Here is a 24761-nt window from a genome sequence, read left to right as displayed (position 1 = left end):
CCCACTCTCTCTCTCTCTCTCTCTCTCTTTCCTTTATGCACTCCTTTACTAATTCATTTTTTGATTCTAGGGCTTTCTCTTCGTACCTCGCTGCTCTTTTTAATGCTTTTTCTTTCATTTCTATTAATTTGCATTCCTCTATCAGTATATAGTTTGGGTTGTCGCATTTATATATGCAAAAATTAAAAGCTACCTAACCGAGATTCGTGTTTTTACTAACTTCTAACTTCGTAATTGCAAGAGTCTCTGATTAAGGCACGATCCGGTTAACACAATCGCAAAACTCGATGGATGCACTGCATTATTTTTAAACTTCAAAAGGCGAAGATAGAAATTCTTTTAAATGGGACTGCGAAGTGGCACTTAATTATCGCACCGTGTCTCTGGCGAATCACCTTTTTTCCTTCCGTGATTATTCTACGCCAATTCAATTGTGCACGGTCTACGCGAATTTTACGCGACAGGGAAAATTTCGTGGCTACGTGCTTGGATCGTCGGTTTTTCCTTCGTTCTCATAATACTCGTACGGCCACCGTGCGTGCGTGAAGTGCGTGCATGAAGTGCGTGCACTCTCACCTGTCGGTGTCGGATAACGATTTGAAACGGGAGATCGGATACGCTCGTTTCTCGAGACGCGGTTTACCGCTTAAGGGACCATTGTAAAATAAAATATTCATTTTTCTTGGTGGCAATATCGATCCGGCTCGTGACTGTTTCCTTATTTCCCACGATTTCAGTCGATGGCGTCGATAGATGAACAGATCGCGTGCGAAAGAATTTTAGATCATTCACAGTTTCCACAGAGGAACACATTTTTTTCTCTCTTTGCTATTATTATCACATTGATTATTTCGTTTTATTTCAGCGGCTGATCGATTTACTTATGATCAAGTACTAATGCTACGTTAGAATCTAAGAAGCATAAGATGTCGTCTAGCATCTTCTTCTAGACGATATTTCACGCCATCGTCATCGTTCAATATCTCAAATTCAACGCGATCGTGGATCCCACTCACTTTAATAAGCCGCATTATTTAATTAAACTAGCGTTTAATCGTTATCGCTATCGAAGTTGCCGTAAGATTTTAAGCTTCGATTGGTCGAGACACACGTCATGCGACGAATCGACCGAGTCGATAAGATAAAACGTTTGGCAAACACTCGAACTTAGTCGCATCGTGGCAGCCTTGATACATTTCGAAAGGTGCACGAACCGCAAACTTCTTGTTACTCAACATCGCTTTAATTGCTGGTGAGTCACATAAGTTTTGTAAACAATAATAGTAGCCATGAAACGACGGTAACTGTCGCTGACACGATTGCGACACCGGCCTCCTTTTGGTTTGTCGTAATCGGCCGCTAATCTCATTAATCGTGTACTTGGCTAGCTACTTTCGCAGATTCTACAGATAATCGGCAGCCTTGTTTTCTACTTAGTTACGCGATTTCCCCCTACAGAACGTGTGATTCCGCGTTCTCAAACGAGTTTCGATCATCGATCTGAATTACGCTAACGGAGCAGACATACGCGTCCTTTACCAGCGTTTCGCGCAACTTCCACGGGAACGTTCATTTAGTACAATAATTACTTAATATCAGCCTCGATTTGCAGCGCAGATTGTTGCTATGAATTCACTACCGTTCAAGATAACCATTAATAACGCATTGTGTTCGCGTTCCCGCACTGATCTCCTGATCTACTTTCTTTCGGTACAAAACGCAGTTTTCCTTAAAACCGAACCGATACAGAGATAGTCTTATCGCCTATAATTTCAACCAGTTTCTAGATATACCAGTTTCTAGTTTCTAGGTACGTTCTTAGCTTTCAGATACCTGCTCGCTGATAGTTAGAGCGAGATATATCGATACGAGACGAACGTAATCTCCCGAAACCATTCTGGTGATACAGTTTTCTAGCTGGTTCCAACTTCCAGTGAAATCGCGAAATGTCTCGTTAGGACACGTAGCAGATTTTATTACGGTTCGTCACAGTAGATTGAATATTCGATCGTGTAAACGGCTCCGAATCGTTCCACCTTGGAGCTGGCAACGACAACCAATCGCGGAATCGAGCTAAAGCTGTCGCTTACGTAAAACGATAACGCGATGTCGAAGTTGGTGAACCCGTTATTCGGTACATTGTGCGCGAAATTAAATAACACAACGGATCGAGCGTGTTAGATTATCGAATGTCGATGGAGTAATCGTGACGCTCGACGCATCGCACCTGGTTAGGTGTTCACGTGGCTCTAATTACACAACGCGTTTACGTTCGAGAATATATCGGTTCGTTTCTTACCGCTGCGAAAAATATCATATAGTGTTATCAAATAATGTTCCTTGTCCGCTCGAATTCTGCTAGAAGCTTAAGCAAGAACCTGATGGAAGAGCATCGAGCAAGAACTTTGGAAATCAGAGGCAAATGCAATCGAACAAGAGTCACGCTTCGATCCAATTAGTTCTTTTCATGATGAAGCGATATTCTGACCGTAATAGGCCCGGAGAAATTACACAACGCTTTTACACCGATCGCCACGGGTTTCCTTTGCTCTCGTCCACGTTAATGCTTATGGACGTATCCGGCTTTGCTGTTACCTGATCGCCATTGGTACGTGAAAACCGCAAGGATCTCAAAGTCAAACTTTTTCATTGATTAAAGTTCCTTGTTAGAGGCGAAAATTATTCGTTATAGTATTCAATGAATAGAGTCCAAAAATAACAACTTTGAAATTAGAAAACTTTCCAAATTCAACTAAGCTCGCTTGATTAAAAGCTGAACAGTCAGTGATGTAACATCTTGCGAATGTAAAGTTGTGTGCAGAGTTCAGTGTAACTCTTGAACGCTTTTGAATTCGAAGTTTTTTAAATTCAAAATTGACATTCATTGGCTATACTAGAAAACATTTCTAGCAGCGTAAAACGAACTTTAGCCTTTTACGCTAAGGCTCATATGCATCTGTAAGAAACATATATCTAATTGGTTATTCGATTGACAAACTCTGTAAAAATTTCCGTAGAATAAACTGGTTACACCAGTACGCAAATTACATATATAAAATTGCATATAAATTGACAAATCATACGTCGAATATATAAGTAATTTTAATATACATATACATATATTTAATATATATATTTACATTCTGCACATTCCGTTTCGACATAACAGGTCAAAACAGGTGATCATAGAGGTGAAAGGAATACAATAAATTCTTAAAACAATATATATGTACACACCATGATCTAATACTCTTTTTATATTGCATATTTATAATTTTTAAAACGAATAAATAGTACATTTAGTATCATTATATACGTGGTATATTTAAAACTTATTTAAAACTTTCAAAATGGTACATTTACCTACCTATACCATAATCTAGTTCTTTTTGTTACATTAATCCACCGTCTGGAGCAGGTCGCGCAATACGCGGATGGACTTTGGTTGTTGCAATAGTATACGATCATTGCCTGGCTCGTCACGGGCCATTGCCTCTCTATTACGAGCCTCCCTACTTCTCCTCCTTTTCCTTCTCTGAGAAGGTTCACCTCGCATAATCGTTTTCTTCTGAGGGAAAGTGAACGAGGAACGGTGCGGCGCAACGCCAAAAGCCGAGCCGAGGCGAGCGCAATGCGTCACCGCGAAGTGCAATGCCAATTAAAACGGCCATTATCGCGATCTTTTCGTTTCTTTTTTATTCCCGAACATTCGCTACACCCGCCAATCATGAAACACGTGCACCATTTCTTTTGATAAACTGTGACTTATACCTGTGGCATGCGCCAGGAAACCCGTTAGATAATACTTATTCGATTAGCTGCGCACGAGTCAAGACTTGTTTATCGGCAATCGTTTATTTATAAAAGCGGTTTATGGAAAAGTGTAATAAATGTATCGAGTGAAAAAGTGGTGCAAGTGACAAGATATTTTTTGTAGAAAAATTGTGGGTCAAGTCGAACTCTGCTAGAGAAATATGTATGCTTTGGAATATTTAAATATATTAATACGTGTCGCGACCTCCTTTTATAATAGCTAAGCAACCAATGATCCTGCCTCTTCCTTATGTAACAGAAAAAAAATTGTAACAAGGTAAAGAGAAGATCCGAAAAATAAGTATTTCTTCGGAACATGATTGTATCTTAATATTTAATTACGGCGTTAAAAATGTTCAATTTGAGATTCCTTCGGGATCGCTATTTGACTGAATCCAGGCTATAGATACGCATAAATAGACTGCGGATTTTTATGCATTTATGTAAAATAGATACGAAAATGCACAGGATGCATGTAATGTTAAAAAAGAATATATGTAAAGTAGAATAGAGTTAATCCTCGAACAATGCTATGGACACAGACACTCAGAGTAGACGAAAATCCGCGTATAATTTTTGAGTCTCAAAAAAACAACTCTGTATGTACGTACATGTACAATATAATAATCTGTTGTTGACTGAAAGCTTTATTCTGCATATTACATACATGCGTTATTACTGTATTCTTATAAGATAAGTTAGAGAGAAGAAAATGTTATTAAAAAAATTACGTAAATATAAGAGAGAGAAAATACGTACACATATTATTTATTATATTAGTTATAGATATATCGTATTTATACTGCGATGATGCGACTATTGGCATACGACTGATCTCACGACCGCGGCAATAATATGGGAACAGTCTGTTCGATCCTCTGTTAACAACAGCGATTCGCTTTTTTCTTCAACACCTCTTCGTTAGCCGTCTAATTCGTTACAAAGTCACGTTTTACTACGCGGATTACATACATAGTATGTGTGTCATCCCGGAAACTTTTACAATATTGATCGAGAAAACAATCCGCGTATAAGCAAACTTTTCGCGTTGCTCGAGGACCAACTGTACTCTGCTTATATTAGATGAAACAATTTTTTATTGGATCTCTACTTTTTTAGATGCCTTCGTAACTTTGCATGAAAATCTGCAGTCTACTATTAAAGATTTCAAAATTCGCGAGATAATCGTCCCCCGTATTTATCTCGTTTTTGGAAAACACGTAGTTATGCCGCTCTTTCACCGAGCAAATTATAGTATTCTCGAATAATAGTCGTGAAAATAATCGTCTTGAAAAGTGAACGAAGAGTAGTTGGCAGTTGAAGCTATTAAGACGTTTCTTTCCTTCTGTAATTAAGACGCGATTATGACACTATGATTCGTTTCGTTTAACGATTGCGTCGTAATTATGTCGCACAGTCTCTGTGATTACATTAGGTAATTCTTGTCTTTTATTTAACGGTACAGCGGATCCATGAAAGGCGGAATGATCCTTCGTCGCAGGAAATAAATTTGCGCGAAGGTTCTTAGTCGTGTGATTAAATTAGACGCGGCACGAAGATCGACTCGGCAACGAGGAAGGAAATACGCGGATTGCCATATATTGTAAAACACTCGTCATTTCGTTTTCGCAATTGGCGGATCGTTAGAGCTCGTTAATGAGAACGAATAGGCGTATACTTCAACTTATAAAACTTTTTGCTGTAGAAATTAGTCGAAGTGGAAATTGTAAGAAAGTCGCAACGAAAAAAGTCGGATTTTATGGTATATGACTGTGTATACGAAGGAAAATGATGTTCGTTCCATATCAAAGAAACAGGTATGCAATGTTCGTAGTCAGAGCGGTATCACGCGGTTGGACAGAGAAATGATAAATCGAAGATCCGCGTCCATACGTACCAGTCACTGTTCACTCCGCTTCCTTGTTTCGGTTACTTCCCTTTCTATCGGGCGGATGTCTGTTTCTTCGAGCAGAAAGTGACAGGAGCTCAGCCATTAAATTAGAAGTCCGATAAAGTGTGCCGGAAGATGTATTGCTGGTCACGGCTGTATAATTAGAATAATCTGCTTGTCGTGGATGGTTTTCCCTTTAACGGGAGGAAACGTTATTATGCATGTTCCGAGAAACAGAATTCATCGAGCGAGCTATATCGGTTGATGTAGTCATGAGAAATTGAAATTCAGATTTTTCGTTTGCCAAATCACATTGCTTTAATCGATCGAACTGTCTAGTAGGATGAAAGATTCTCTTTAAGCTTGTGATATACGAGTATAGTATACGTAGAAAAGTTTTACATCCGCTTTACGTTTCGATCAATAGCATTTCTCAGATATTGAAAATATTTCGTAACAGATCTAACGTCTGTAATAGACAGAAACTTTTTTCAAATCCGTTGCGAATTAATTCTGTGTCTTGATGAAAGTATTTCGCTACGTACATGTCATGATGTAGCAACGACCATTAACGACGACATTAGCTTCGATGTTGAAAGAGCACAGGAATAAACGAGAATGGAACATCGAACGTGATTCGTGACTCAATCGATATTTGGACCTTTTCACGTTTTTACAATCGAATACCGTCTGCAATTATGCACGCCGATTTGCTCATGAATACGTATGTGTAGTTTGTAACCGAACTGGGATCGGATATAATTGTAATCGAACTGGGATCGAATATAATTGTAATCGAATTGGGGTCGAACTTAATTATAATCGAGCTTGATTTTAACTAGAATTAACAAATGCTTCGATCCATAAGAAGGATCATTAACGTTTACTTATCGATGATTCATCCTATCCTAGATAGCGAAACAGGTTGAGTCCGGTATGAATAGCAATGTTATCGTTATCTACGTTGCGAAGGATTGCATACGAATAAATTTCTGTTGAAAAGTGTAATTTGAATCGAATAGTTACATTCAAACACAAATCTTCAAATTGAAATCTCGATTTTCAAATTTACCTCCTAAAATCCCCGACATGATCAAATTTCATTTTATATTAATTTTGTTTTATTATTATTGTCCCGTAATAATTTCTTTACTTAATTGATTTCAAAGACGTAGACAAGCAAGATGTATCGAAGCGAATGTTTACCCATCGTACCACGTGCTCTTTCTTTAGATTACATACAGATTTTCCTAATTCAGAAATTTACATTTAAATCCAATCAATGTATGCTGAACTTTGATATAGGACTAATTGTGAGTATTACAAAAACTCGAGAAGCTTAGATACAGTCCTGGGAGATCAAACGCGAGAAATCGCACATTCTATGTGGACGCAAAGGTCGATGAGGTGTCAGAAATGATGTTTTCTGAAATATACCGATGTGGGAGCTAGCTGGTAGCGTCATGGATAGCGAAACCACCGCAATCGGAGTAACAGTCGTGTTGGAGAACGGGTTGGAGATTCGTGACTCATGGATCTCCGCTAGTCGCCTTCGGCCATGTTATGTACCTTATGGAAAAAGCGTACACGCGCGTTTCTTGTCCTTCCTGTATGCATCACACGCGTGTTTGCCTTTCTGGTTTTTGTCCGTAGCCCCGCGTGTCTCGTCCCTTGTGCTGTATCCTCCACGTACACCTTCCTCGTTTTTTTCACCTGTCGTTTTTTCCCTCTCTTTGTGCACCCACCTTAAGGAGTTTAACCACCTTGAGGTGGATATAATCGGTAGGGCTTCAAATTAGCCGACGTTTAAGTTAAAATCGGCGAAGACAAAGGCTGTTTCGTAGCCTTTTTGATAAACGTATCGGCACAATAAAATGTCAGGCATTGTTAGTCTTTAATAGGCATTGTTGGAGAGGCATTGAAAGTGACGTGACTGCATTATGCTTTCTATAGAAATGTTTGAAATACTCGCGAAATTTCCAGATACCTCGGTCGTGTGAAATTGCGTTACTCGTTGAATTAATTTGTTGCTCAATTGCAAACAAATATCGAGGAAATGTTTCATAACCGTCGAAGCCACGTAACTTTAATTTTTCATTTTTCATTTTTCATAATATATCAGCGCTTCGTTTTTACAGATTCAACTCGCACACACGCGAGATATACGATTATTATTTCGCGTCTTTTATTGATGCATAATTCTTACCTTTTCGCGTACTTGGTCTTGCCACTTGTAGACTTATATGTATATACTATATAATATATCGAGTTAAGAAAATCGCAATTTTCTCGTTCTCCTCGTGCTCTGTCTTTGTCTTTCTTCATTCAACTTAAACGTCGTTACGTATTTCGTAACAGTCTGTACGATACAACTTTACCTGAAAGCTAAAAGATACACACATATAAAAAAAACAGTACAAAGATAACAATCACGTATCCATTGATAATTCTTCATCCAGTGATTAATTTAATTTCAAATTCTTTCTGCTTTTCCCCTCTTTCTCTCGCCTTTTACGAGACACGTAATTACGATCCTAATAAAGAAAATTAGCGTTAATTCGAGGATCGAATCGTTAGTGGTCGACGATTTTCGAGCGATCGAGCGACCACGAGCCTTTGGCTGCGTCGACGATCGGTCGATGAGTAACCACGGGAAACCAAGGCCGTACTTACCTTCTAGCTCGATAAACTCCACCAACATCGAACCGTGTGATCGTTGTGTGCGAGCCTGTATTACAGCTGCTTTTTCATTCGGTACCTCGCAAATACATCGCAATTCGTACCGCAAAACTCTGTATTAGCGTTGCGAATGCGAAACGCATTCAAATTAAAATTCTGGCATTTCCCCGTGAATCGAACGTTCCAGGCATTTGCCATTCGTTGGCTTTATTCTTGGACGAGCTTCACGATAACAGATGCGGGATCCAGCACGATCAATTATTTTCTAGCTTCGCGATTTCGTGATTTATAACTGCAGGGATCAGTCGTAATGTGCCGCGTCCAATTATACCTAATCGTTATCGAGTGGAATGTATTCATTCAAAAGCGATCGATAAATTAGACCACGCTTCATCATAATGAAAATACGTCGAATGATTTTGATTATAACGAGACTACGAAAATTAAGCGCTTAAGCATTGAATTAAAAGAGGTAGATATAATTAGCTCATTAACTGATTCGTAATTGTCGAAGAGAGAGTCCAAAGCGAAGCTCAGACGTTTATAATTTACAAGGGAATTTTTTACGGATATGTACACTGATTATAAATAAATTATGATGAAAATTATCGATATGTTAGAATTATTCGTGCCGAAGCGTTCGCGTGATGGTCGATTAGCGGAATGAATAAATTTTTCTGTCGTTTCCCGGAAACCGATTCAACGAATTAAAAAGAAAGAGCGTGTAATTAACTATAAACTAGATGATCTTGTCTGTAGTCTTCCTACACGCATTAATGAGAAACCATTGTCTCTCATTAATTCTTTAAGTACGTGTACATTTTCATAAATTGCCTCCTTCAAACGCAGAAAGGTAGCAAAGATAAATGCAATATCAGACGAAGTCGTTAATAAATGATATCCGTACTTCAAATTCGATTCCAATTTTTGATATCGCTTTTGGCAATATCGACGACGATCGTATCGAAAGGATTAATCGCGGATAATAATGAATTGAAGGAGCCAGCGTGCATGTTTTCAATTTCAACGGATGATGAAACTCGCGTAGGAGCTTTGGCGTTCTTACGAAACACCCAAACATTATCCTTTCACCGGATCTTGTTAGGTCTTGAGGATCAGCGTCATCATTGAACCTGAGAGAAGTAGGCGAGCGTCGCGTCGACTCCGGGTGAGTCACCGCGTGCCTTTTTAAAATTCGTCCAACGATGCCAAGTCGGTGAAACGAGGTGACAATTTCGAGAAAGGAGACTCGACGACAGAATCCTGTTTTTCGATATTCTAGTCAGGGACGTTTGCGGTAGCCTTCGTTCGTAGGTCGATCACGACGCTTCGAGGTCGAAGGTAACCAAGCGATTCAAGTTGCTGATTTTACAAACATCGTTGAGGTAGACCGCCGCTCTTTTCTCTGCAGTTCGTTCTTGACTCTTCTGTTTTTATTATTCAATAGCGCTGAGGCTTTCTTGCCATGATCGTTTGTTAGGCATATTTCTCACCGTTATTACATCGATCAGACTGCGTGAATAAACATCCACTTTCATGGATACCGAGAAAGTATAGTATTCTCCGTTCGGATATACTTTCGAAACTAAATATTCCGTTCGAGATCATACGATACGCATACCGAAGATTTGGTGAAACATCACGATAAAATCTCTGACCTATGAAAAGTATAGGATAAAGTCGAACTCGACTCGATACTGTATTTCATTTTATTCTTTCCGAGTTTATAGATTTAATATCCTATAAAATATATTCTTTTGCGTTGTAACTTAATTTAATAGAAATGTGGCAATGCATACACGAAATTAATTACAAAAATATAGTTAAAGAGTTAATATTTTTGAAAGTAATTTACCGAGTATGAATTACACTGCAAAAAGTTAGTCGAAAAACTTCTGATGTTTCCAAATATTGAAACATTAGATATCGTCACTACCTTATGTTGACTAAAGATTATCACTATCGTGGTGAAATATTTGTACAGTTTTTCTATTAGATAAGAACAGATCTTACGTACCATTTGCTATATTTATCTCATTTTCGGAAAAGGATGCCTTTTATTTACCTATTTTTTCTCTCTACAAATTCTTCACATATGTATATTTGAGATCATTTGGATATACAGACAAACACAGTCGAGTGTTTCGACACGTGCCGGGAAGAAAAGTTTCGACATCGAAACACGCGACAGCCTGTTAATTGGCTTTCATCGATCTCGTATAATAGTCTTAACGTTCCCGCTGTTTGTTGTCATAGAGTCTGGAACAAGAGAGGCACCTGCTTCGTCGACGGTTAGAGGAAGCCAGGAGCGAGAACGAAGCGAGAACCTTGGAGCTCCAGGCGGACGTGGAAACATTGAGGAGTCAGCTAGAAGAACAAAATGAACGAGCTAGAAGAGCGGAACGGGACCAGGCGACGCTTGTCGCGGAGCTCACCGCACAAAATACGAGGCTGGCCGATCAGCTGAGAGAAGCCGCGAAGCAGGAAGAGCAATTGCTCATCGAGGTCAAGGTGCTCAGGGAAAAGTGTGCCCTCAGAAGTACCACGCTCCAGGATCACGTCAGTAGCCTTGAGGTTCTCAGGGACGAGGTAAATTAGTAGTTTCCGAGAGCAGCGCATTGAGCCACGTTCAGGTTAGCCGAGTTACTTTCAATTTAATCGATGATCTGAAGCTTCGGTTCAAATAATTTGCTAGTGTGAATTTCTTGTTTACGTAACTTGAAATATTCTCGTCTAAACTTTGAGTCTTTATCGGCAAAGTTACTTTGACTTCAAATCGTTTGAAGTCATGGAAATATGTTATTCTTCATCTATTCAAGTTTCTATACACATTCTCATCAGTACAGTCATTCACCTTCGAATCATTTGTGTTCAGCGTAGTTTGAAATTCCTTGACTAACGCGATCCCGTTACTTGTTTCGAAATATCCTGTCAAGTTTCGAGTAAGATCGTCCAAGTTCCCTTAAATGTTTTTTAACTCGAAAGGAAGACAAGTTGCTAAACAACGTAATATGTTGTGCCGCTTTGAAACGCAACGTTAGGTACGCAACGTACGCAATTATTTTATTTGTTCATATTGCCTTCGACATTTATCTAAAATCAGAATCTAAATCTAAAGTCAAGCGATGCAACATGTATGAACGTGAAATTAAACTCAATCGATTCAGACGACGTGAATTCCACTAATTTGGCTAACGTGAACGAGGCTTCAGGGGGAGCCCGTTTCTCGAAACAGATCCGCGCTTCCGCAATCAAGTATTTTATTTCTCTTCTGTTTCACGCCATTATGGAATTGTCCTCGTAACTTCGGCAGATATTTGTGTCGAACGATTGTCTCGAGCGCAGTACCCGTTTGTTTTCGCTTACGATTGTTGGATAATCGTAGCTAGATCGTTCTGGGAATCCAGCTGGATGTTTACCGTTGCGACCGTGGTTAATGGATATTGTTCGGCGTTAGCAGCATTGAATATGTATGACCCCGGAGATATCAATGGGCTGTGTACGAGCGTCTAATAATTCGAGGCAGATCGCGGGAGGAAGTACACGTAGCCGTGAGAAGTTCGCGCGGTACGCCAGTTCGAAGCAAGCAGGTCGTGAGTCGTGACCCTCGACGATCGACTTAACTTGCCTCGTCCTTCGTACTGGCGCCCTTTGTTCTCTTCTTACGTGGAAGAAACTCAAATTTCAGGAAATACCCTTCACGCGCGAATTCCCTCCGAGTAATATACTCGTTACATTGTCTACACGTTACGCCCACGTTATTGATTATGTCATGCTATCGGTTTATCGGCGAGAGATTGGAAAATGACTTCGTGAAAAGAAACTCGAAGCAATTTACGTGGAAATGGGCGAGAACAAAGGTGACTTTGGAATAACTTAATCGTTTCAGGAATACTAGTACGTACTACTTTCGTCTAATTCCCTTTTTGTTCAAGTATAATTTCAGAAGATACGCTGAACATTTTTGTATATAAATATCTCTGAGTAGATGAAATTGTTTTACAGATAGTTCGATTTAATCCGTTCAATGGGCCTAATTCTTTAATTAGAATCTCTTTAAAAGCCGATAAGGACAAATCGATTCTAGCGAGGTTGATTTTACTTCTTTGCAAATATAGAGGTAGTAAAGAGAAGAGAATATGAGTAAGAGAAGTAAAATATGATCTGTAAATAAAGAAAAATTAGTATATAATAATAAGAAATTAGTAGTTCATACGGTAAGATAATTAACCTGATTAATAGATCTCTCACGGATAATTAAAAAGTAATTACTTTCCTCTTTATAAATTTCTTTCTAAAGATGTTAACCTGCCCTTGCTACAACTTTAAAAGCGTTCCTTGTATTAGGCAAACAGAACAACCGGTATTCCCTTTCACGTATCTATTACAAGGTCGAATAGAAAGAAAGGAGTAATGCGTAGTACCCAATATTATTGTTATTACGATACCAGCACCAAGCGTATCCAAAACCTATTTCGCTAATTAACATACTATTGAATCTCATTCTGGCAACGATTGTACGCACGTCTATATTCTACGTGCTAGTTTCTCCTTACGAAAGTACCGGAAGCACGCGCTCTCAGGCTGCATCACGTGTACGAAACATCAACGTGTACGGATACGCAAACGTAGGTAGTAGATCGTAGGGAGATCAGTAAGCTGATTGACACAGGCCGATATAGCGAAATCGAATAGAACATAAGCCAGTTATGTCGGACGTGTTCCAGGTACAGTTGGTGTCCGCACAAAGAACAGAATTAGAGAGGAGGTCCTTGGAGCTGAGGGAAGAGAGGGCGAGAGCGATGGCGGCTCTCGAAGAAGCCGAGGATAGAGCCGCGGCCTTGGAACGGCTCGGTCACGAGGCGGAACACCGAGCAAAACTAGCTGAACGTGAGAGGTGAGATACGACATTTTAACTGGGTCCTTAACCGAAAGACATTCAATAAAGATTAATAGAGATAAATTAAAGGATAATGGTCAGAAAGCGCCTCTGTACCCCTTCAGACGTCTAACGCTGTAATAAGACACTACACGTCGTCGTTAACTTATTATTCTCTTACAACCAACATCGTTTCGGTCCACAATGATAGTACAATATCTCCATATAATGGTCAGTTATCTGTCACCGTCTGTTAGAATCGCAGGAGATTGTTCTTCTTAATCGTCGCAGCCCACGTATGTACAACGGAGAGTTTTTTCATGGCGCACATTGAAAGAGCAGAAACTAATACTCGTTGTTCGTTTCAAATGCCTACGCGTGTTCGCTCCGCGAGGCGAGAACCGGAAAATAGAGGAAGGTTTTCCAGTCGCTTTAAGCGGTGATCGATTTTTCTCGAGCACGGTAATCGTGTTTGTTTATCTCTTTCGTTTGCCTGTAGAAACTTATCGAAACGCGAACGACGGTAACCACGTATCCGTAAACGTGGCAGCGAATGTCAGTTTGTTGGAACGAGTTGAGTTCGTTGGATCGAGTTTAGAGGAACGATTTATCGTACGATCGACGTTGATCGTTTGATCGTTTGATCGAATCCATAGGGACGAGCTGGCGGCGACATTGGCGGCCATCGAGGCGGAAAGGAGAGGCAGATCCGGCTCGATACAGAAACCACCGAGGTCCCTGCAGGCGGAGATGGAGTGCGAGGAGAGCGGAAGCTCGCTGGGTGATCAGGAGGATTTGCGTGCAGAGGTGGCGAGGGCGGTGAAGCGATTGAAGGAGCTGTGCGTCCATTTGAGACGAGGGGAGGACGACTCCGGTTTGCAGAGTGACTGCGACGAGTCTATGCTCGTGATCGTGAACAACACCACGGAAGCGGAGGAGGCGGACACGAATGGACAGGAGACTCTTGCTAGTTCGGTAAGGGGTTCGCGTAACTCGCTGCTTTTGTTCCACCATTTCCGGTTTCCGGCTACGCAATATAGGGAACCCGTGTCGGGCGCCCACGAAAACTCGATGAACGTGCTCAGTTCACCGATTGGAACACTTGGTTCGATCGTAGATAACGAATCGGTTGTGACTGGTACTTTTAAGAGAGCTACGGCTGTAAGTACGCTATAGTTATAACGCTTCGACGTGGCTCGTGTTTGCAGAGTTTGTTTGCACGGTTGCTTTCATCTAGCCTGCACCGATAAGATTCTTCGTAATTTGCCGCGCGATAGAGATATCTTTCCACGATCGATCCGAGTCTCAATGGCATTGTACTCGCAAGTAGTTCGCCATATGTTCTCTATACAAGCGTTCCCTCCGGTTTTTTACAGGCCAATTGTCCCGGTGCTTTGTTGGACTTGGTGGAGGAGGTATACAACTTGGCTCTTTCCGGAAGAGGGGCACCGGGAGAGCTCGGTTTAGCCGTGGAACTTCACAGGGTGCGCGAAGAGCTGGAGAACGTGAAGGACCAACACAAGCAGACGCAAGAGGAATTAAAGAGGCGCGGAGAGGCTTTGCTTGATACGACGAGCAAACTGAGTGTGAGCGAGGCCGAACTGCGCGGGGTTAAAGAGGAACGTGATAGAGCTCGAGACGATATGGAACATTCGCAGTTAACGAAGGATGAGATTTTGGCTCAAGCTTACAAAGTTCGAGACCAAGCTGTGGCTAGGAAAAACAGGGCGGAAGTGGAACTGGCCAAAACGAGGATAGACGTTCTTCAGGCTAACAGCCAGCTGATGGAGGCTATTCAACAGAAGATCGAACTTAGTCAACAGCTAGAACAATGGCAAATGGATGTGCAGTTACTTCTGGATGAACATGTTCGAAGCAAACTGATGCCTGTCACGAACTCTATCACCGCCGCGAACTCTGAGAATTCAGAAATCGTGGCTCCGGCTAGGAAAAAGCGAAGCACCTCGTCGAGAAAGGTGTTCGGTCTGTTTTGACGAAAATGACTGTTCGCGTAGACTTCGCGTTGCGCGAAATGAAAGCCAAGAGACACCGGTGCACGGTGAGAGAAAAAGACTGCGCTCGAAAAAAGGTTTTTTACTTTTCATTGTGCCGCCAGCGTATCAGGGACCACTCGCTCGCTCATCTCTCCATCACGTTTGGAGATAGACCGCTGACTCGAACTTTGAGCAGCAAACACGCCATAGAAGGCGCTTCGCGTACGTCGTTTTTTACGACAATTTGTATAGTTGTTAAGTTTACAGGGCAGCTCGTTTTTTACTAGCAAGATCGCGAAATCAAGTCTCGATCATGGGACGTTTACCTTGCTTGGAGTAGATTTTCTGGCGTGGCTAGGTTTTTCCTAAACGTACTTGACAATAGATTCGTTACTGCTATTATTATTATTTTCTTCTTTTTTAATGTCGAACAGTATATCACAGTTACGTGTTCGAATGCAAGACAACGAAAGAAAGTTTCTTCTTTTCAGATGTGCGTGCGATTTATCGAGAAAAGAAGGAAAGCGTCAATCGGCAGACTTAAGCGATTACTTGGTATACAGTGGAGCGCGAACGTTTCTTTTCCCTCCGGGCGAATATCTCGTCATTCCCATAGTCGTGGAACAACTCGTTACCACAGTAAGAACGATCTCTAGCGGCGTCTACTCGTAAAGATCTCCGGACTCGCGGTACAAACTTATCATTATTCTGGGCGATGCGTTTAAGCGAAACTATAACCAGCTCCCTCGTTCTCCTTTCTTTTTATTGGACGAAATGCGACGAGGCGACCTAAAGAGGATCGATCTTTTTCAACCCGCGGCTGTAAATATATTATATGAAACGTTTGTGATAACGTAAGACAAATGAGTTTTACGTTGACTTTTACGAGAGCGAAATTTCTTTTGGACGTTGATTGCGATGATACGGATTTATGTAATATACATTATCGTTATTACGATAAATTTTAACTGAATTTATGGCGCTATCGTTGTTACATTAGTGACAAGAGTACCGTATAGGAACGAAAATTAAATCAAATAGGGGAGGAGAAACAAAAAATTAAATTCAAAAGTTAGGAGAGGATTTTAATGGCTTATATTTATGCGATTTTTTAAATGTCCATTAACCGTTTGAGTCTCAGGCGTTATTGAAAAAAAGAAAACTCTCTAACAGTGCGATAGCACTTGTGTTAATCGATTGCGAAGAGAACCAAACGGCGCGATAGCTCTCGTCATATTTGTTACTTTATGAATTATCTCTATATTATTATATATGCGTATTATTAGTTTATAAATACTCCAAGTTTTGTTCCATGAAAATTATCAAGATGACAATGAAATACAAAATATCGTCAATTGTCCGTAGCGTCCAAATGTACTGGGACTTTTCGACATAAAATCTAAACAGTGTGATCGCGCTGCTTGAGACTCAAACGGTTAATAACGTCCGTCCGTCCATCTGTCCAAATGGATCAGGAAATTAAGTAGTACGAATCGAAAATTGTATACAAAGAAAACAAAGACATTGTTAGGGCTAGTGGCGAATGTCGATCGACCCTGCGAACCTTTTACACAACGGCAGTGCAATATCATGCTAGAGAAATTTTTTCACATGCGTTTGCGTCGGTCAACCGCGACGATGTTCCTCGACATTCTTTCTCTCCATTTCAGTCTGAATGCTTAGCTTTAATTAAACGATCGGTGTTAAGTAACAACGAAGCGGTTGCACGCGGTTCGCTTAACGCGCCCGCGTAGCGTTTGTGCTGACGTTCGCGCGCGCAGTAACCTTCTTTGTAAATTAGTAATCGATGAAGTCGAAACGTACTCGTCGAGATTGTACGATAGTTATATGATTCCACCTGATCTAAACAATTGTGACAACGTATTTATTTAATAAAAATCTGTTTTACGGACCTGTCGTATCTTCAAATAATAATCGCGTTAGGCTCGTTAAAACACATAGGCTAAATCCTAAGGTTTTCGACGAAAATTGACTTTTATTTTTGTAAGTAACAGTTGCGGTAAATTGCTATAAGTTCGATCGATATACATTGAAACTATCATGAGAATAACAACGAGATTGAAAAGAAACAAATAGGCATTTATTCACAAGAGGCAGGTGTAGTTACAGTAGTTTCATTCTGTCGCTTTTATATATATATATATTTATATATATAATATGTATATATATGTATATATATAATAGTATTCTCACGTCCGTTTATAATTATCGATCGGTCCATCTACGCAATATAAATGGGCATGAACAATGGGGGAGGGGGGCGGGTGCATACAAAGTGTCTTGTCCTTTCGTACGCTGTAAAAACGACACGTGGACTCGTCGAATATTACGAAACGCGTCGCTCGGTGTTCTCATTTTTATTTTTTCCTCTCCTCGTTGCTTTTAGAACTTGTTCTCGTCTCAAGATACACGCGCGCAGCAAGATTCTATTCCAGGGATAAACGAAAGAACGGAAATTGGTTTGTCTAAATGTTCCAAATAGAATCTCGTTGGCTTCCACTCGGATAACGACGATCGCGTCGCATCGCGTGGGATTTTTCGTAATGTTGACGAAAGAAGTCGATCGTTCTTCATCGTCTACGTTACACGTTTAGTCGATCGCTCGACGTTTCAAAGCCGATCGTCACGCGGGAATATACATACATATTTTTATACGTACATATAAAAATTCCTTCCCGTTCTTCTCTTATCCATGTGTTTTCCTCTGCATGATTTTTACTAGTCGGTGGTAACGATATTTCCTCTTCTTCCGTTTTAGAATACTTCCCACTAACTACGACGACATGACGATGACGGTGAATTCCCTATACTTGTACTCCATATTAACGCGACGATAGTGACCGTGACTACAATTAGAATTAACAATGATCGTTCGATGATGCGTATCTTCGCGTGATTCGTTTCAATGATGAGCTCGAATCGAGTAAACGATGACGAGAGTCGTCCGTAATGAGGACGAACGCGAAGAAAAGCGTTCGCCCTCTATTTGCCGAAACGAATTGTCGATCGAAAATATCGTGTTGGATACATTAAATTGCCATAAGGTATAGAGAGGTACGTACTTTTTGAAGATAGAGAAAGAGAGAGAGAGAGAGAGACACTATAATTATCAATGAAGCATCGTGTTTGTGCAGAACAACTCTCCTATCAAGTAGATCGCATTTTTTTTTTTTCATTAAGGATATTACATGTCACAGTAAATATAGTTAGGTTTGCACTATTCTATGTCAGTTACAAGTGGCTTCCCTTCTCCTTTACCCTCCTCCACCTCTTTCTTTTTTTTTCCGCCTCTTTCAACCCGTGGTTGGTATCTTCGGTATTCGCTCTTTTCACGATATCCTCCTACCTTTCTCGACAGCGTGTCAACACCTATATTAAGGAGACAGTTAAGCTACGCGTACTTTGTGAACGTGTGTAATGTGTGTTCTCTCTTTCGTGTGTAATGTGTGTGCCTGTGTGTTGCATGTCCGTGTATGCATGTATGTATCGTTAAGTGTACGCCTGAATAATATGTCGGTTTCAATTTTTCATTTCACTTGACGTAAGTGATCTCTCGGACGATAGATGCAACGATGGTGTCCTTAACTTCTGAACTTCTCCTCGACCTTTCCTCTTCTCCTCTTTAGTCTCTTACATTTCTACACAAATGTATAATAATTATATTTACATCCATACCACATTATCTGCGCACTCGTCGCGCTCACGAGGCTATCTCGTGCCACTCTTGATCGTCCGCCCGATCTAACATTATGATAATGTAAATTCAACAACCATATATATGTATATATATTTGTATATATATATATTTATATATATATTCGTATATCAAAGCAAGAAATCGTATCAACGATATATCAATAGCAGAAGAAACATCGCTGGTTCTTTCCTATAAAACGTGGATGATCGAGTTTCCGGAGCGTGGGTCGCACGGGAGGCCTCGTCGCGCGGCTTTCTTTTAGTTATTGTTCGTGACACGGTTCTCAAACCTACCCGCGTAGAGATTGAGAGTGACCAGATAACGGAAGGAACGCAAGATAGATACAGGCGAAAGAAAATTCGAAGCTGCGGATAGATCGAAAGGGAATTTCCAAAAAGGTCCGCGATGCAATGCTGGTAGACCTTCGAGGACCTTCTCTTCCGAGATACTGTATATAACATTCAGCCATGAGACGAGGCGTTTCGCACACGCGGCATTATTCATCTTTCTTTCATAATATCGCTACGTTCCTCATCATTTCTCTTCTTATTTCTCATCTTCTTTATAGTAAAAGGCAGGTGATCCTCGTCACATGTATTTTTATGTACAAAGGATGAAAACCATCTTCGCGATTCTGTTTCTAATCGTTACATCCTCATCTACGTATAATTGTCACATGAGAATCCCTCATCAAGCAGCCTACACCATGCACGCTTTCCTCTTTCTTACCATTTAACACATTCACGCTCGCTCCACTCAACTTTCTTTCCTATTCTGGCCAGCCACCCTTCTTATTTAAACGCTACATATGTAGAAATATCTCTCTTCGTTCTGGGTCCCGCACAACTTTGTATCTTTTGCAATGACGATGGCTACCACGACGTGTGACCGTCATCGAAGGACGACGAGGATGTGCTGCAAGCAAGAAAATAAACCGGCTTTCTTCCTTGAGAATCAGAGAGATTTTTAGTTCTCTCGCGAGGAAGCAGTTTTCCCTTCGGACGATTCGTTCCGGGACATTAACGTTGACCTACTGCTGGCCACGGTAGCTTTCTTGCTGACAGTACATGCGTTGTTACGTAAACGACCGGTGAATTTTGCCGCTCCTTGTCCCGTTTCATCTTGTTTCTCTGGTTCGTTCTTGTTTTTCTAGATCGTTGCATGACGCCGCTTTTCCGCCTGTCCGTCGCGAGATCTTTTATCACGCGGAGAACCAAACCAGAGTATTGCCGCGATTGCTAGGAACGTTTTTCTTTCGGTCAAACGTGAGAAGCGCGACTGAACGAGCGAAGAAAATTTAGTCGATAGACACATTGTTGTCAATCGGCATAGTCGTGTTCGATTACAGCCGGAACAACGTGGATGAGACGTCGGTTCGCGACATCGTCACGTGTCTAATCGCGAGGTTATCGTACGAAAATAATCAAGGATCGGGCGAAGTAGACCTTCTTCTTCGTTCTCTGTACAATTCGCTGCGATTTGCTGCAAAAATTCGGCGCGTATGGAAAAATGCCTAAAGCTATCGATAGAAAACGAGAACCGAAGAGAAAACGGCGCACGATGATACACGTACGGATTAATTATTCACGGTTTTTTTTTTCTAAACTACTGATTGACATTAGGCATCGCGAGCACTTCAAACGACGATCGTTTAGCTAGTAAGGAGTACAATTTGGTAAGCTCCGAGTTTACTTTCGAATCGCCGATGTCGTGCATTTGTGTGGTCACGTACGCGTAAACACGCGAGCTGCAATGATTCGCGGAATACGATGCGCGTTGATGCAACGTTCGTTAAAACGTGCCACGATTTCCGTTGACCGACACCGAACAGAACGAATGCTATCCTCGCTCTGTTGGTTGCAAGTGTACGGTGTCTTTGAACGTTCGTCGCGTGTGAAAGGGTGCAGTCGACGCTGTGCACGTGCGAATAATGAGTTTGCGGATAATATACGTGTACGCAATATAATTTATTCCTCTCTGTGATCGCGTGACACACACGTGCAAGAGTTAAAGCGTCGATGCTCGAGCTGTTCCGCAGAACGTCGTGGCGGTGAATAAGCTCCCTGGACAATTTCTTGGGTGTTAATGTTCTTTCGTTTCTCTTCTTCTGCTTCTATTCCTCCTTTATACGGAACTTCATTATCGTTAAAATTTTCGACGCCATTGCAACACATGGGCGCATGATGGTATTCAGCGATAATTAGTTTTGTTCAGCGAGGCGCGTTACGACGACGACGACAACGATAACAACGATTGACGATAACGATTCGTTACACCGTTTCAACAGAATAGAGTCGTTAATCGTTTTTGTGTAGGCGTTAGCGTTATTGCACAACGATTGTGCGTACGATAATATATTATTGCGAGTGTCAAGATCGGTACGTAGCTTGGTAAGTTCGACTCGGTCTCTTTCTTTGCCGTGGATTTAAAGGACGGGTCGCGCTATAGCATTTGTCGTATTACCTTCGTTTGAAAAAGGTGCAAAAAAATTATTTTCTATAATTCGCCATAAAAAATAAACTTCCTATTACCTGCACGTGTTAAGTGTCCGTGTATCTGTACGCGCGTCTGTGTTTTTGCGCATGCATATGTTATGCATATGTGTACTCGTGTATTCCATCGCGTGAGTATCTCTATGCGTGTCTCTTCTATATAATACGTGTATTACGTGTTTTATTTCGTGTGGTCTGGTCATCCTCGTCTCGTTTCTTCTGTACACCCGAGAATACACATGTATGTTATACATTTAAGCTCTCTATAGCTTGTTTGTCTTTTCGTTTAATCTTCGAATGCCTCGTGGATACGCTAGGACGCTACTTCAGTCATTCCGTCACTCACGCATCGTTCCCCTTTCACTCTTCCTCTGGACTTCCTTTAAATCCAGCGAATTTACTAAATTTAGCGCGATAAATTACCATCCCGTATATATACAGATATTTTCTCTATCCTGTCGCAAACCTTGCAGGATACCATCACTCCTTGAACGTGCTTTCGCATCACGATCGAAGGATCCTAAACGGTGATAACGCTGTTTCCGTTTCTTCGAAGGTCATTCCAAGTGAAACATGCAAGCGTTCACTCGATGGACATTTCGACCTTGAGAAGAATCCTACCTCGAGTTTCGTGGCGCCAATCCACGAGGTTCACGTCTTATTTCTCCGACGATATATTTTTTATCTTTTCTTATTTTTTTCTTTTTGTCAGACACTGCGTGTAACATACATAACATTATATCGACACACGTAAGCGTAGTCCACTATAGCTGTGGTAATTAGTATAGCACTTTGCAGAATTCACAATTCAGTCGTTAACGTAAGAATACGATCTTCTGCTTTATTCTTTCTTCCTTTCTTTCTTCTTTCGTTCTTCCTCGTCGAGAATCGTCTTAACCTGCAGCTACATTCCTCTTAAGGATTGCTCTCCCAACGGGCCAGTTGAATACGCCTGTTGTCCAGAGAGGGCGAAAGAAGCGACCTGAGGGATGCGCTCGGTGGCGATCCGCTAAAGTACTTCAAGGTCAGGGGTGACTGCAGATGTCTGTGTCTGATCACTTCTCGCTCAGCAGGCAGCGGCCACAGTTCCTGCGAAGGAACGAGCGAAGGTATCAACTACAACATAGTGTTCTATGATTGGCGATCGTATCGTTCATCGATCGCGAAAAAACATACTTGGTCGTTTTGTTTCTTCTCTCGTTTTAGATAATATTGTAGCAGCTACGAACGATCATTTACCTGCAGCGAGAGAGCCTCGTCTCAGGACTCACCCTGCTTGTTTCTACGCCCAGTCAAAGAACCGACCAGAGATTTCAAGGTAGCGCCAAGACCCTTTCCACTTGGAGTATTCAGGCTACTAGCGTTTCTAAAGCCTTGCGGATGTGCGTCTAAGCATTTCTGGTACCTCAGCTGTATAATTGAGCACAGAATGTAAATCGAATGAGTCTAGAAAAATACACGGGATCGTTTTAACAAATTAATCAATCACCTTGCAAGCAGCTTCGATAGTTTTGCATAGGGCTCCGCTGCTAGGCTCGCAATTGAAGACGTGTGCGATGAAAAGATCTTGCGCGGTGTGCATTATAAAGGCGCACTGTTTCACGTTGCGACCGATGCCGAGGAACGACAAATAACGTACTCTGCACTCGGTGATGAGTTTCTCTTCCTGAAATATGTACCACTATTTCTGTCTGCCCTCCTTAAAAGTATTATTACTCATCGATCCACTTACGTTCGGTGTAAGGATGGAAATCATACTGGGTGCAACTGCTACGTTCACGTTTCGCCACTGGTTGATCGGCGTGTTAGTTACAATGTGATCTATCGCGTCATTCAGAACCTCCATTCCAGTTGCCTGAGAAACCTGCATGGATCCGAGATATTGTGCTCGCAACACTTTCTTTGGCTCCTCCATCGGTGTTGGAAACGATTGTGCTGAAAACAGGTCAATGTTTCATCTAGTTCTCGCCTGAAACAAAATCCTCAAACTTTGGAAATTACTCACTGACTAGTGCTTGTCCGTTTCTATGGAAGCGTCTATGCTCTGTGGGTAGATTAGTCGGTCTTGTGGCCAAACTTGTTCGTCCATTGATGTCGACTGGTTTCGCGAGATTTTGGTGTTGCGACCGCTCGATCATGATCTTCTTGCAAATATCGCGCAACGTGTTCGCGATCGTGCGCGCCGGGATATCGCAACGGAACACATGGCACATGTGCTTCCGGGTCGATCTGTCTCTTGCCACGTAAGCAAAGTCTCTGAAAGATAAATGACGCGTCGACAGGTTAACAGATTGTGAAAGAATTTAAATGTCATCGTTTGGAATGCGTCTTACCTTTCACTGTGCGAGGATCAGTCAGATGGAACAGCCATGAAACGTGAATCATAAATGCATTATAAAGATGGTTAAAACTTCTTCGGGTATCCATCGAGATTTACTTACCGGCAGTGATCTCTGCCAACACCCCACACCCTAACCGTGTGAATTGGCTGTGTGTTGAGAACGGTAAGATTCTCTGGGTCTATCAGTTTCAGCGCTCCTTCGTCCAGATCCATAAAGAGATCTTTGCCCTGGTAACATTTAAAATCAAAATATTTTAGTAGCTACGTTATTTTCGTTGCAACATAAAAAATCGAATTCGCAATTGACACTAACATCACCCCATCGCCCAACCACATCGAGAAGATCGTTTCTACCCAGCGACAAGTCTACGATACACTTGTTGACAGCCTTGCTGCTTCTTTCAGGCGTCAGGTCCTCTTCGGCGATTTCTGTCCATCCAAGAGAGCGTACGGCGAATCTGATAGGTTTGTCCCTGCCCTCGGAATCCGCACGTGCGGGATAGCTCCTTCGTCTGAAAGGTGAACAGACAGAGAAAGAGAGTGAGAGAGAGTGTGTGTGTTTTTATGAAACGAATCGTTATATCGAAGAAAAACTGACAAACAAGTATCGATGATATCTTACTTGAGAGCTAGCTCCACTTTTCTCTTGTTTTCTAATTCCTGATCCAGGGCCGAGCTCGTGTTACTGCGGGTGACGGTGTTCACCATGCCGCTCAGAGTGTGAAAATTATTTATCTGTTATCGATAACATCAAATCATAAAAGTATTCTTTCCAAATTTCTATTTATTAAAAGTACTTTTTAAATCTCTACTCACGCTGTCGTTGTCTTTGATAAGACTTCTGCGCGACTCCCTCTTGGAATGTGGCGGCGCCTCTGGAGGCTCTCTCTGTATATTTCCACTTTTAACGTGCCAATAATACGGTCCATTCTCGTCTGGAAGAAAATTGAATCG

At 41.4% G+C, this 24761-nt stretch overlaps 2 protein-coding genes across 10 annotated transcripts in view; one reads left to right on the top strand and one right to left on the bottom strand.

Moving 5' to 3' along the window:
• LOC117236970 (bicaudal D-related protein homolog) overlaps positions 1-17168 on the top strand; it is a 29275-nt gene extending 12107 nt beyond the window's left edge. The window contains exons 2-5 of the mRNA XM_033500453.1: positions 10640-10972; positions 13111-13280; positions 13919-14237; positions 14639-17168. Of these exons, the coding sequence (XP_033356344.1) occupies positions 10640-10972; positions 13111-13280; positions 13919-14237; positions 14639-15256 (1440 nt within the window). The 3' untranslated portion in view covers positions 15257-17168. The remainder of the gene's footprint in view (positions 1-10639; positions 10973-13110; positions 13281-13918; positions 14238-14638) is intronic.
• Positions 17169-17637: 469 nt separating this feature from the next.
• Positions 17638-24761, bottom strand: part of LOC117236967 (protein Fe65 homolog) — a 146198-nt gene continuing 139074 nt past the window's right edge. For 6 of the 9 annotated variants that reach the window (XM_033500440.1, XM_033500446.1, XM_033500441.1 and 3 more), the window contains 10 exons: positions 24624-24742; positions 24430-24542; positions 24121-24319; positions 23908-24035; positions 23800-23805; positions 23472-23722; positions 23199-23401; positions 22956-23132; positions 22738-22876; positions 17638-22555 (listed from right to left, as the gene is read on the bottom strand). In XM_033500440.1, coding sequence (XP_033356331.1) covers positions 22533-22555; positions 22738-22876; positions 22956-23132; positions 23199-23401; positions 23472-23722; positions 23800-23805; positions 23908-24035; positions 24121-24319; positions 24430-24542; positions 24624-24742 — 1358 coding nt within the window. In that variant the 3' untranslated portion in view covers positions 17638-22532. Of the gene's footprint in view, positions 22598-22705; positions 22877-22955; positions 23133-23198; positions 23402-23471; positions 23723-23799; positions 23806-23907; positions 24036-24120; positions 24320-24429; positions 24543-24623; positions 24743-24761 lie in introns of all 9 variants that reach the window. The other 3 variants (XM_033500445.1, XM_033500443.1, XM_033500442.1) reach the window with 3 other exon arrangements.

This window comes from Bombus vosnesenskii, unplaced genomic scaffold (assembly GCF_011952255.1).
Source record: "Bombus vosnesenskii isolate JDL3184/JDL3185 unplaced genomic scaffold, Bvos_JDL3184-5_v1.1 scf7180000013352, whole genome shotgun sequence".
Lineage (NCBI taxonomy): Eukaryota > Metazoa > Arthropoda > Insecta > Hymenoptera > Apidae > Bombus > Bombus vosnesenskii.
Note: the sequence above shows the minus strand (reverse complement) of the source record. Positions and strands in the feature narration are given on the sequence as shown.